At 39.0% G+C, this 12,317-nt stretch overlaps 3 protein-coding genes across 3 annotated transcripts; 2 read left to right on the plus strand and 1 right to left on the minus strand.

The window, feature by feature from the left end:
- Window positions 1–262: 262 nt before the first annotated feature.
- Window positions 263–4,819, plus strand: GDB1 (bifunctional 4-alpha-glucanotransferase/amylo-alpha-1,6-glucosidase; the record flags this gene model as incomplete). Its single annotated transcript, XM_018132026.1, has 1 exon — window positions 263–4,819. The coding sequence occupies one exon, from the start codon at window positions 263–265 to the stop codon at window positions 4,817–4,819; it is 4,557 nt and encodes a 1,518-aa protein (XP_017987396.1).
- A 2,431-nt stretch (window positions 4,820–7,250) lies between these two features.
- ATG13 (serine/threonine protein kinase regulatory subunit ATG13) lies at window positions 7,251–9,260 on the plus strand (the record flags this gene model as incomplete). Its single annotated transcript, XM_018132025.1, has 1 exon — window positions 7,251–9,260. One exon carries the CDS (start codon window positions 7,251–7,253, stop codon window positions 9,258–9,260), a length of 2,010 nt encoding a protein of 669 aa, XP_017987397.1.
- Window positions 9,261–9,746: 486 nt separating this feature from the next.
- On the minus strand, window positions 9,747–12,119 carry OPT2 (Opt2p; the record flags this gene model as incomplete). The annotated part of the gene is made up of 1 exon (XM_018132024.1): window positions 9,747–12,119. The coding sequence occupies one exon, from the start codon at window positions 12,117–12,119 to the stop codon at window positions 9,747–9,749; it is 2,373 nt and encodes a 790-aa protein (XP_017987398.1).
- Between the last annotated feature and the right edge of the window lie 198 nt (window positions 12,120–12,317).

The raw sequence follows: 12,317 nt of genomic DNA on the forward strand, positions 1-12,317 counted from the left end.
GAGTTTCATGCTATTCTACATTGCGTACTAAGTTTTGGGTATTCTTCTTTAATACGTCAGGTAATCCTTTCCTGGAGAGTAACACAAGCATTAAAGAGATAAATACCAACAAGTGGTAAATAGTGTCCGACGATTGTATTCGTGGCCAGATATTGAATTTAACGGTTTTTAGTGATTTCATTTATAGCCCCTTTACACCGTTCCTACTTAATACCACATTTTTATAGTAAGAGTCATCGATAAAATAGCTACAAACACAAAGATGCAAACAATAATATTAAACATTACGGATGAGGGAACACCAGCTCCCAGTGTTGCAGATGGCACCGGTGTTTTGTTTCTACCAGCTGTACCTCAGAAACCTAGAGCTTGGGATACCATTTACCCACTATATAAGCTCAGGTTTATAATTCCTGCGGGGAGCCAGGTCACCAGAGAAGGTCTCTTATGGACAAATTGCGCCCAGGACGCCTCCCTGAATATCAACCATGAGAAATTCTATGTTAGACCACTTGAGTATGACTTGAAGAAGGATAATAGGGTTGATATATTTGTGTATTCCGCTGGCGCGTACTGTTATTATTTAACATACGTGAACGAACAAGGCTACAAAAGACAGACAGAGAAGTTTTACTTTGTTGCACCCCCGCTGTTGTATATGGGTACCAAGTATGTGCCATTGAACTCTATCTCAATGCAAACCGTTGTTTCTAAATGGATGGGATCTGATTGGGAGAAGGTATTTTCCAAGATCGCTGAAAAAGGGTATAACACCATACATTTTACACCTTTACAGAAGAGAGGGGCTTCAAACTCGCCATATGCAATTGCTGACCAGTTACAGTATGATCCCGCTTACTTCAAATCTTCGACTGATGTCTTCAGCATGGTTTCAAAGTTGCGTGAAAAGCATCGAATGTTCTCAATAACAGATATTGTCTTGAACCACACAGCTAGTGATTCTCCATGGTTGAAGCAGCATCCAGAAGCTGGTTATAATTTGGAAATTGCACCACATTTGCAAGCTGCTGTTGAGTTAGAACTGGAGCTATTATCTTTCAGTGATAATTTGGAGAAAATGGGGTACCCTGTGAATATAAAATCTAATGATGATATAGCACAGATAATCGAGGGTATTAAAACAAAGGTTTTAGAAAAACTCAAGTTGTGGGAATTTTATGTTCTAAACGTAGATGGTACCTTAGCCGAGGTTAAAGGGCAATGGGACGCACATAATGCGATAGACAACGCGATACCACCAGAGCTAAAAGATGATAAAGAAAAACTAGCAGCATACGTGGTAGAATATGCTCGTGCTACAGATTTTAGTATTTTGTCTACAAGATTCTCAAGACGACTTAACATATCCAGGTTTATTAGAATCATAAAGTCACTCTATGGTGCTGAATTAAATGTTGAAACGAGCAATGAAATACTGGCAATATTGAATGCTATAAACATGCCATTATACAAGGAATACGATGCAGATACCGAAACAATTTTGAAACAGTTATCCAATAGGATTTATTACATGCGGGTAGATCCCAAAGGGCTTTTATTAGGGCCAGTTACTGCAAAAGCACCGTTAATTGAAGTCTACTTTACTAAAGTCATTGGAGAAGATGGAAGGATACATACTTTAGCAAATAATGGATGGATATGGGGAGCTGATCCACTAGTAGATTTTGCATCCAATAAATCTAAAGCGTACTTGCGTAGAGAGTTAATTGTTTGGAGCGACTGTGTAAAATTGAGATACGGTGATGGTCCTTGCGACTCCCCCTATTTATGGAAAAGGATGACTGATTACATTAAAATGAACGCCTTACTATTTGATGGGTTTAGGATTGATAATTGCCACTCTACGCCATTGCATGTTGGTGAACATTTTATGCATGTAGCAAGAAGCGTTAAACCTAACTTATATATTGTTGCTGAGTTATTCAGCGGCAACGCAATATTAGACCGTGTTTTTGTTGAGAGATTGGGTATTTCGTCCTTAATAAGGGAAGCTATGCAACCTTCAACCGTTGAAGGGCTTGCTCGTATGTTACATGAGTTTGGCGGCAAGCCAATTGGATCATACAAAAACATCCCATTAGAGGATTATGCGTCCCATTCTAATGACAGTATTACTGATATCACCTCTTTATGCAAGCCTTTAGTTGATGATGATGAAGATCATGAAGATGCTAGTTACGAGCTCCTGATCACTACAAAACCACCCGCTATGATCATGGATTGCACTCATGATAACAAAACTCCATTTATGCAAAGAACTGCAGAAGATACGTTGCCCAATGCTGCTGTAGTTGCGTTCTGCTCATCTGCAATTGGTTCTGTTTATGGCTATGATGAGCTATACCCATACATTTTGGACATAGTTAAGGAAACTAGAACATATTCGGCTGCTAGCCTAGATGGGATATCAATAGTAAAAGATAAACTTCACCTGTTAAGGAATGAAATCAAAGACATATCACCACTAGTAGAAGACTCCGAATTACATATTGAGCAGTCTGACGATTTCATCACTATTCATAGGACGAATACCAAAAATGCGAATGGTTTCTTCCTAATCGCGAGAACTAAGTTTAGTCCAGGAGATGGAGATCCACAGGTTCACGAGTTCAAATTACCAAGCGTCAATTGCCAGTTGGAGTTCAGCTATTGTTTACAAATAGCTGGTGATGTTCCTAAAGATGATGGAGCACAATTCCAAGGGATTCCTTCTACCCTAAGAGAAGTACAAGGAATCGCAATTACCTATGATAGCTCGGTCAATGTTTCTACTATATTAGTACCAGGAGAGTTTTTTCCGGGATCCATTGCAGTGTTCAGGACTAAACAGATTGCTTTTGATGAATCTTTAGAGCATTTTATTTACGAGGGTATTTCTGAGGCGACGGAAACATTAGATTTAAATTCTTTAAATTTTATGCTATACAGATGCAAGGCTGAAGAATTAAATCAATCTGATGGCAAGATCGGTACTTATTATATTCCAGAATATGGAGAACTCGTATATAGTGGGTTGCAAGGTTGGGCGACAGTGTTGAAAGATATTCTTCCTAGAAATGATTTAGACCATCCATTGAGCAAAAACCTACGGAACGGTCACTGGGCTTTAGATTATATTACCGACAGATTACAGTATTATATTGATGGTAACGGTATTCGGGCAATGATTGACTGGTTAACACAGCGTTTTCAAAGGACAAAGAAATTACCATATTACTTGGTACCAAAATACTTTGCTACTATAGTAGGAATTGCCTACGCCGCATGCCGTTTTAGAGCAATTTCACTATTAAACTCAGATATTGGTTCATCTTCTTTATTCATTCAACGTTTAGCATTGACATCAGTGCAGATGGTGTCTGTTATGAAGACCACATCATTACTTCCTGACAAGCACGTTGCATGTATGGCCGCAGGATTACCGCATTTCACGGTAGATTATATGCGCTGCTGGGGAAGAGATATATTCTTATCCGTCAGAGGTCTATTGCTTATAACTGGTAGGCATGAAGATGCTAAACAACATATTTTGGCGTTTGCTAAAACGATAAAGCATGGGCTTGTGCCCAACTTGCTAAATTCCGGTATAGAACCTAGATATAATGCCCGAGACGCAGCTTGGTATTTTTTGCAAGCTATTCAGGATTATGTCAAGATTGTACCCAACGGTCACCTAATATTAGAGGAAACTGTAACTAGGAGATTCCCTCGTGATGATAGATACATTGATGTGACAGACCCCGAGGCCTTCAGTCAGTCTTCCACGTTAAGTGAGATAATGTTCGAAATTATACACAGACATGCAAAGGGAATCAAATATCGCGAGGCAAAAGCTGGCCCTGAGTTGGACCGTAATATGACAGATGAGGGTTTTAACGTTGAAGCATATATTGATTGGTCCACAGGATTTGTTCATGGTGGATCTCCGTTTAATTGTGGGACTTGGTGCGATAAAATGGGTGAAAGTGTAACCGCAGGAACGGTTGGAAAGCCAGGCACACCCCGCAATGGTGCAGCGATCGAGTTAGTTGGCATGTTAAAGAGTGCGTTGAGATTCTTTATTGAGTTACATGACCAAGGGCTAGTTGAGTACACAGGAGTAACACGGATAGATGGTTCTATTATTAGCTTTCAAGAATGGAATGATTTAATCCAGAGCTCCTTTGAAAGCAAATTTTTTATCCCCATTGACCCTGCAGATGACATTAACTATGAGCTTGACCCACAGCTAATTAAACGTAGGGGTATTTACAAGGATTTGTTCAGGACTGGGAACCCCCGCGAAGACTATCAGCTTCGTCCTAACTTTGCAGTTGCAATGACTGCCGCTCCAGAGCTTTTTGACCCAAAACACGCCGTGCATGCGCTAAATGTGGCAAACCAAGTGATCCGTGGCCCACTTGGAATGCGTACTTTAGACCCAGCAGACGAAGATTATTACCCATACTATAACAATAGCGAAGAATCAACAAATCCACACACATCAAGGGGCAGAAACTACCACCAAGGTCCCGAGTGGGTTTGGGTCTTCGGTCACTTCTTGCGCGCTTTCTATTACTTTAATTTGCGGAAGACTCCTTCTGATGACAAGCAAGCTCAGAAGCATGCATTAATTAGGCTTCAACAGCAAGTCAATGCAATGTTAGAAGGGAATCGTAGGTGGATCGCTGAAAATCCTTATGCTGGATTGCCCGAATTGACAAATAAGGATGGCTCATTCTGCAAGGATGCTTGTTTTTCTCAGGCTTGGAGTTCAGCTACTGTCCTAGACTTCTTTTTTGACCTTACAACTAAGTAGGGGTTCTGCAATACTTAAGTAACTAAGATTTTATTTAACTGATCATATCAGCTCTATATACTGGCTATTGTCTGCTATATATTGCTGTTGCGTCGCACTAAGTAAGCATATATATTAAAACATAATAAATAAGATATTAAACTTAAAATAAAAAGGTGTGCAGTCAGAATATTAAAATACAGGGTTATTTTATAACTTCTTGCTATTCACAGTTGTTAAACCGAATGATGTTTCTATAACTCCGTTAACGACAAATCCAATTACGTAAGTGATACAGACAGCTGCAGTTTCATCACGTGATAATAGGAAGTGTCAATCGAACCAAGTCTCTTTATCTTGTTGTAATTGTGGATTCCTGAAATTGCTTTTAGATACAAGTTATAGTGACATCCCTTATTCTATTGCTAGTATGCGTCGCAAAGATGGTTACCAACCTAAAAATTAACGTTGAGGATTTTGGAGTCAAAAGTTCCGTAACTTTAAAATAAATATCCATAATCACCGGAAATAGGATATCAGCTGATATTTTTAGTTAAATCAATACGGTGTATCTCTACCTAAGCTACTTTAATGAGACTAGGTGCTATTCATATTTAGCCTATTCTTAATCACATACTTTGAATTTTCCATAGTTACTCAATTTATAATGTTCTTGCATAAACGTAGTCTTGGTGTTATTTGGAGATGCAATATCCGATATATTTGAAATATTACTGAATTCGCTTATTGACATCCGTATTAATGCAAGTATCTTTATCTATTATTGTTTCTATCCTAAAAAAACAAAGCGTCACGGCTGGCGATTGTGTCTTTGTATACCATTAGGGACTCTTGAGAATAACGTATATATACGCATACCTAGGCTGACTTTCAACTTTTAACTTTTAATTTTTCTTCAACCTTTTTTTTTTAGACGTTTGAAAAATACAAGTTTTAATATTTTAACTATATTATATATATATAAAACGTATATAAATTAGTTCTTATTATTTTATAACTGCTTGTTAGAGTATTTAGCATATATACTAGTCTTTATAAACCATAAGTATTTACTGAGCTGTGTAGGATATAGATTAGCTTTTAATAGAGTATATTTTTATTTTTTTATTTTCTATTTTCGTGATCTTTTGTTTTATATAATTCAAGTATGTTGTATAAAATTAATTAGATTTGTAATTAATTAGTGTAAATATTGTAACACGTATAACTCCTGCGGTTTATTAGAAAATGGATTGTCTATTATAGATGGTTAAATAAGCATACACAATTCTATCCTTACAACATGCACTCAATATAGCCCAGAACTAGATATACGACATGGGTATATAATAACAATAGACTGGGTCTAGGTATACCATAAATAGCTGATATTAGTAAATAGTATGGGTCAAGTTAAAAAGGAGATTTAGTGAGCGGTTAAAGAGGATCTTACTTCCGGCTGAAATTGCCCTAGTAGCAGGTAAAAACAATCCACACTGTCCCTGCATCTAAATGAGCATTCTTTAGTAGAGTACATATTGTATAGCTAATTAGGTAGGGCAACTTTTTCATTAGCGCACCCGCTCCCAACGGCAAGGTATTCCGCCGCGGAGGTCTAATTACAAGTGGATCGATCTCGGTTCCCGTTGCCTCTACATAGCCACGAGTTCAGTATCCACTGCACCTGCATATTCGTCTAAAGGCCCAAGCCCCAAATCAACTATAACCGCCCATCATTGCATTCACATGTCCGCCGCCACCACTCCATGCCATTGTTCTAAATTGCAACCAAATGTTTCGCGTCTGGCACGTGACCAACTATTTTATTTGCACCCTGCTAGTTACCAATATCAGGGCGCAGAACCCTGCTTAAGATCATTGGGGCTTTGTAATTCCCACGTGGTGCCTTTAGAAGCCTGATAGTACGTCAACACTGTCTCGCAGACTTTATTATTTCCTCCACATATTCCAGTCATATCCTCAATACCGTCCCAATAACCCCAATCACACCAATTCCCCCACTTCCGATTTACAAAAGCCTTTGTAAAGCCTCATTTTATACCCTAGACCTTAAAACCCTCCACGAACCTCCGTGCCCCTATCCATATAGGCTGCTGATAATCAAATATCACCTGAAACGATAGATGCACGTGATCAAATTTGAGTCATTTCAAGTTAAGGGATTAACCACCAGAAATAAATAAATTATTTAAAAAACGATGATAACTGGTGTGTAACTGAATTTAAGACCACTTCAGCACTTTGTATATACCATTTATACAAATTAAGGAGATCCCTACATTATCAAGTACTTGAGCTACGTGATACAGCATAAATTATAGGGCTAATTGGTAGTAATCGGTTTAAAGCAAGGTTTTTTTATCTAGAGAGCATAAAAACATCTATATCGCATTAGTTAATTACATCAAATGCGTTACGTGGCGGTTAACTAATGTTATCTGAACCTGATACAAAAGTTATAGAGCTTATCAATAGCTATTTTACAAAGGCTGCATTGTTAATTTGTCAATCGAAGTCTCTAAATGATTACACGGAGGTGACTAACGTGACTACGGACTCTTCATTTAATATCAATACAATTGAGGATTCACATATTCAGGATGAACTAAAACCTTGGACGAATTTTAACGGGGAGGCAGAGGTACCTCCATTGGTAGTGGAGACGTACCTTGACTTAAGGAATCTTACTCCTTCTCATATGATGATTTTGAAAGATCACGAGGGTAATCCATGGAATGTTTGCAAAGGGGGCAAAAAAACGGAGATTATGCTAGAAAGATGGCTTATTGAGCTGGATCGGAATAGAAGCGATTCAGAAGGGCAAGAATTAGAGACACCCGCTGAGATATACAAGCAGTTGGTTCTGTTATTTCGTTATTTGTATACGCTTACACAGTTACTCCCGGCTAATGACTTGTATACTAAGCTCAGTAAGCCTTCATCTGATTCAGACTCGATATCTTCTTTGCTTCACATTGGAACCCGCATTTTAGATGGATCTAAAGCTATTTTATCCAAGGGAAGGGTTGGTTTAAGCAGGAATATTATAGCAACATATACCAACGTTATTAATGAAACCAATGTTGCTTCACATTTAGAGCAGAAGAAAATCACTCCAATATTTTCCAAGTTCGGCTCTTTAAGGATAACGGTATCGTATAGACGAGATTGTGATTTTCACGTGATCGAGAAAGATGAAGATGACAATGGGAACCTTGGCGGCAGTGCAGTACATGGATCTCAGGGAAAGAATGATTCGATTCAACAAAAATCCCATACTCGCGCTTCAGTTCCTAGTGATAGATCTATATCTTTATCCCCTAAGTCTAACTATAGCAGCACCTTACCTGCTGATAGTTCTCCTCAAAGGAAATCATCGGCATTAAAAATTCATCCCTTTAAAGTAGGGTCAGTTGGTAGTGGCACGTATAGTGGGACTAGAAACACATCTGGATCATCTGCAATAGCAACTTTGAGAGCTCAGCGTTCAACTAGTGGACCTATATCAACACCAATTGGAGCAGAACAGCCACATGTGGGTGAACAATCTAGTGTTGGTAGTGGCGGCTCAAAGTATTCATCCTCTTTCGGTAGGATTCGCCGCCATTCTAGCGTTAGATATTCGGATAGTCTAGAAAGGAACAATACCAAAAGATCTAATTCCAACGAACAATGCTCTGATGATTTGCTTGATTTTGTAAAGTTTTTGGATGACAAACAGGAATTAAATGTTAAGAAACTATACGGTACAACCACAGACATATCAAGTTCTCTAATTCGTTTTCAGTCTATGAAGTCAAACAATGATACATTAAGTGAAGACTTATCTATGAGCTATTCACTCGAACCGGCACACGTACCACAAGTTAGATATCGATCAAACTCTCATTCACCAATTCCAGCTTTCTCCCCATCCGTTCATTACGCATCAATACCGATGCGATTATCGCAAAGCAGGAATCCAAGCCAGCCTGAACTTGTGACTCGAAAGAGTTCTACAGATCGAATTAAGTCACTAATTTCAAGTAGAACTGGCAGTTTTTCTGACCAAAAGAGGTATTCTGTAGCAGGGCAGGAGAAAGATATAATTGAGGATGCTAATGACGATGAGGACGATGACATCTTATTAAGCAGATCACACTTGAGTAACGCGACTGGGGGCAAACTTAGATCCATATCTCCACAATCTATTAAAAGCATTTCATCTTATAGCAGGAATTCATTACCATTTAAGCCCACATCAAACTTCTCGTATCCAACAACCATGGCTACGCCAGCGCATGCTAAACTACATAAGGGTACTATCTCCTCATCACCTGATAATCAGCCTAGCGTAAGCAAGAAAACTCAAGAACACAACCAGCTTTCTCATAGCGCTGACGAAGACGACGATTTGCTATTTTTCATGAGTGATATGAATTTATCGGGCCAAGAAAGGTAATGGGCGTATTGGTTTAGCATACAATAAAAAAGCCGCGGACCAGCGGAGTAAGAACAAAAAAATTGGGAAAGGTATATAATATATTTGTATCTGAATAAGCGCTATAAGGTTCCAATAAAGGACCGCATTCGACGAATATTGAATTTACATTATGTCTCAAAAGTCATAACGAGGGATGATATAGGGGTTCTAAAAAGATATTTTGGTAATGACTCTAATATAACAGTAAAATTAGTGCAATAATATTTAAAGCGTATGATAGGACCTAAACTCTGAATTCAACACTAGAACATTTAAGCATAAAGAACACCAAGGCCCTATCCCTTCATGTGCATTTCGGAATAGTTCTTTACAGTATGATGCGTAACTCAAATGGTAATTAGAGGCATAAACTATATGTTATACAAGATCGCTATGAACCAGGTCAAGAGTCCGAAATTAGATGCCTAGCAAGAAATCATTGGTATAGGTGTACAAGAAACCCTACTAAGGAGCGAAGGATTCGCCTTCCTTTAGTATGACCTTAATAGCTCTGAAGGAGGAGTCAAGCGTGGAAGTTACAACATTATTACCCCACCAATTTGGAGGATCTATATTGTGCCAAGTTAAAGCGAAAAACATTATTAACACAGCAATCGCAACACCAAGATCCATAGCCAATGCCAGAGTATAATTATACTTTGCCCACCAATGGAACTTATTACGCTTGACATATAAACCGAAGAATATACCAACAAGACAGTATATTACAACGTTGTATGCGTTTGCTGGTGGAATACTGACGGAACCTAAGAAGAAAACAGGCCATACCAAGTTTTTTGCAATGTACTTTGGCCATTTCTCATATTTTTTCAAAAATTTGGGCCACTTGTTTATTACTAACCAATTAACGAAAGGAAGGATGAATCCGATCAAAAATCCCCAATTTAGCGGTGAATACAGTTCACCCTTTCCAAACAGCCTTGCAGGACCAAGCGTACCCCAAACGATAGAAGCGGAGTAGAAAACGTTAACATTACGGCAAACGAATCCACCTTTCTGCGTAGGCTGACATAGGTCTGGGGTGTTCCTAATAGCCCATCTCATAACAATCAATTGAACGGTACCCGACCATAAAGTTGCAATAAATTGTGCAGAGAATACCACTCTTGGCGCCAACTTCATGTAATGACCAAACTTCATTCCTGCAGAGAAAGAAATAGCGTGAACATTAGTGATCAAACTAAATGTCTTGAAGAACATCATTGCAAATGGCCTACCAGGCATAATGTACCCAATAATCAACTCGCTAATAACATTTAGGCCTATGACAAAGTTCGTAGTTGCATACATGATACCAACTGGTAACATGAAAACAACAGCTAACCCTAGTGAAAAGAACAAAGCCCACACAGGCATTTCAGTATCCCAAACTCTTACGGTAATGACTGAAAGTGGAACAAAGATTGCTAACAGTACCATGTACCACCACCAAGGAACTTGCCTATAGTTTCTCATTAAACGGTTGTGAACGTCGCCCTTATCATTTCTTGCCGCCTTTACCTGCTTCATTATAAATTTAAATTGGAATAAAGCTGCATGGGAAACTAAGGACGCAATTTCGGCAAAGGCAAGTCCGTAGCTGACAGCAAATGAAACTGGAAGATACATTTTGGAGTACTCAAGATATGCTTTTTCATCTAATGATGATTTAGCATCCACAATTCGACGCACGTCATAACGCTTCTGGTACTTATCGTAAGTGGCACTAGAAACAAGTGGTAGATAATCTCCGAACCAGACATTGTTGAAGTGTAATAGAGGTACAAATATCCAATGGACTAAAACCACGGAGCACAATAATGTAATGATAAACCTAACAGGTGGAATAAGAGGCGATCCCAAAGCTGTCAATTGATTCCAGTCAAAAGTAATTGGGATCAGACCCATTCCACTAAAAACACCAAATATTTGGTTTATCAAAACGTTATTTGGGAAAGCCCACGTAACGAAGGAAACGTAGGATAGGGCCTGACACAAATAACCGGGGATCCAATACCATGCAAAACTACCAATGCTCACATAAATGAAGAATTTTAACCTAGTGATACGCCAAGTATGGACACCTGATGTAGGAGCCTGCTTAACATGAAGATTGGTCAAAAAGGTACAATCAGGTAAGACACCAGGCCAAACCATTGCCGGAGGGTTGACCAGCACCTTATTACAAATCCCGGAGAAACAAAAACCTATACATTCTGTGGTCCAGATTGCGAGAAGATCAAACAACCAACCAAACTGTCTGCCGTAAAAATAGTCTAAATGCATCGTCAGCAGAAGTGATATAACGTATGCAGTACCAAAAGAATTAGCGGTTAAAAGCATGATAATACCGTGCTCCTTTATATTGAAGGGCCCAGGGTTTAAAGATGGCCCATACTTACCGAAGATCTTAACATTGGGAACGTATCTGGCCCACAATCGACCCAGAGGCAGGGCAACAAGCCCAGCAACATTCGCAGACACAAACAATGGAGGCCAATGCATTCCCAGCAAGGTATTAATAGCAGCACCAATGGTACTCATGGACAGACCCAGAAACCAAGCACGGATAGTATTGTGGACCAATGTTGGATCATCGGTAGCTGGAACCGATGCCCTCACCTCGGGGTATATTGAGTCATCCTCCACTCTCTTTTTAGCAAAATCATCGTCGTCCCCAAAATCATCATCAACCTCTTTGGCTTTCTCAATTATGTCTGCAACGTTTAGGATCGACTCAGTACTAGATCCTTTACCTTTCTCAGTCTTCACTTCAGTCTTCACGACTTCCTTCAAATCATCTGTATTGTCATAAGAAGTTGCGCGATCAGCAACCATCTTGAAACTTCAGTTCTACCGATACCACCAACAAACAATTGGTCAACCAGGTAATAGCGTCCCGCTGCGCCAGCTATAAATACAAATTCACAGAATATCATGCCCTATACCCAGATTCACACAACTATCAAAACCTACAATCTTATTATCGCATCAAAGGTTTAATCTTTATCGGCAAACATAATGGGAAATGAAGTT

This window comes from Eremothecium sinecaudum, chromosome IV, assembly GCF_001548555.1.
Source record: "Eremothecium sinecaudum strain ATCC 58844 chromosome IV, complete sequence".
NCBI classification, from domain to species: Eukaryota; Fungi; Ascomycota; class Saccharomycetes; order Saccharomycetales; family Saccharomycetaceae; genus Eremothecium; species Eremothecium sinecaudum.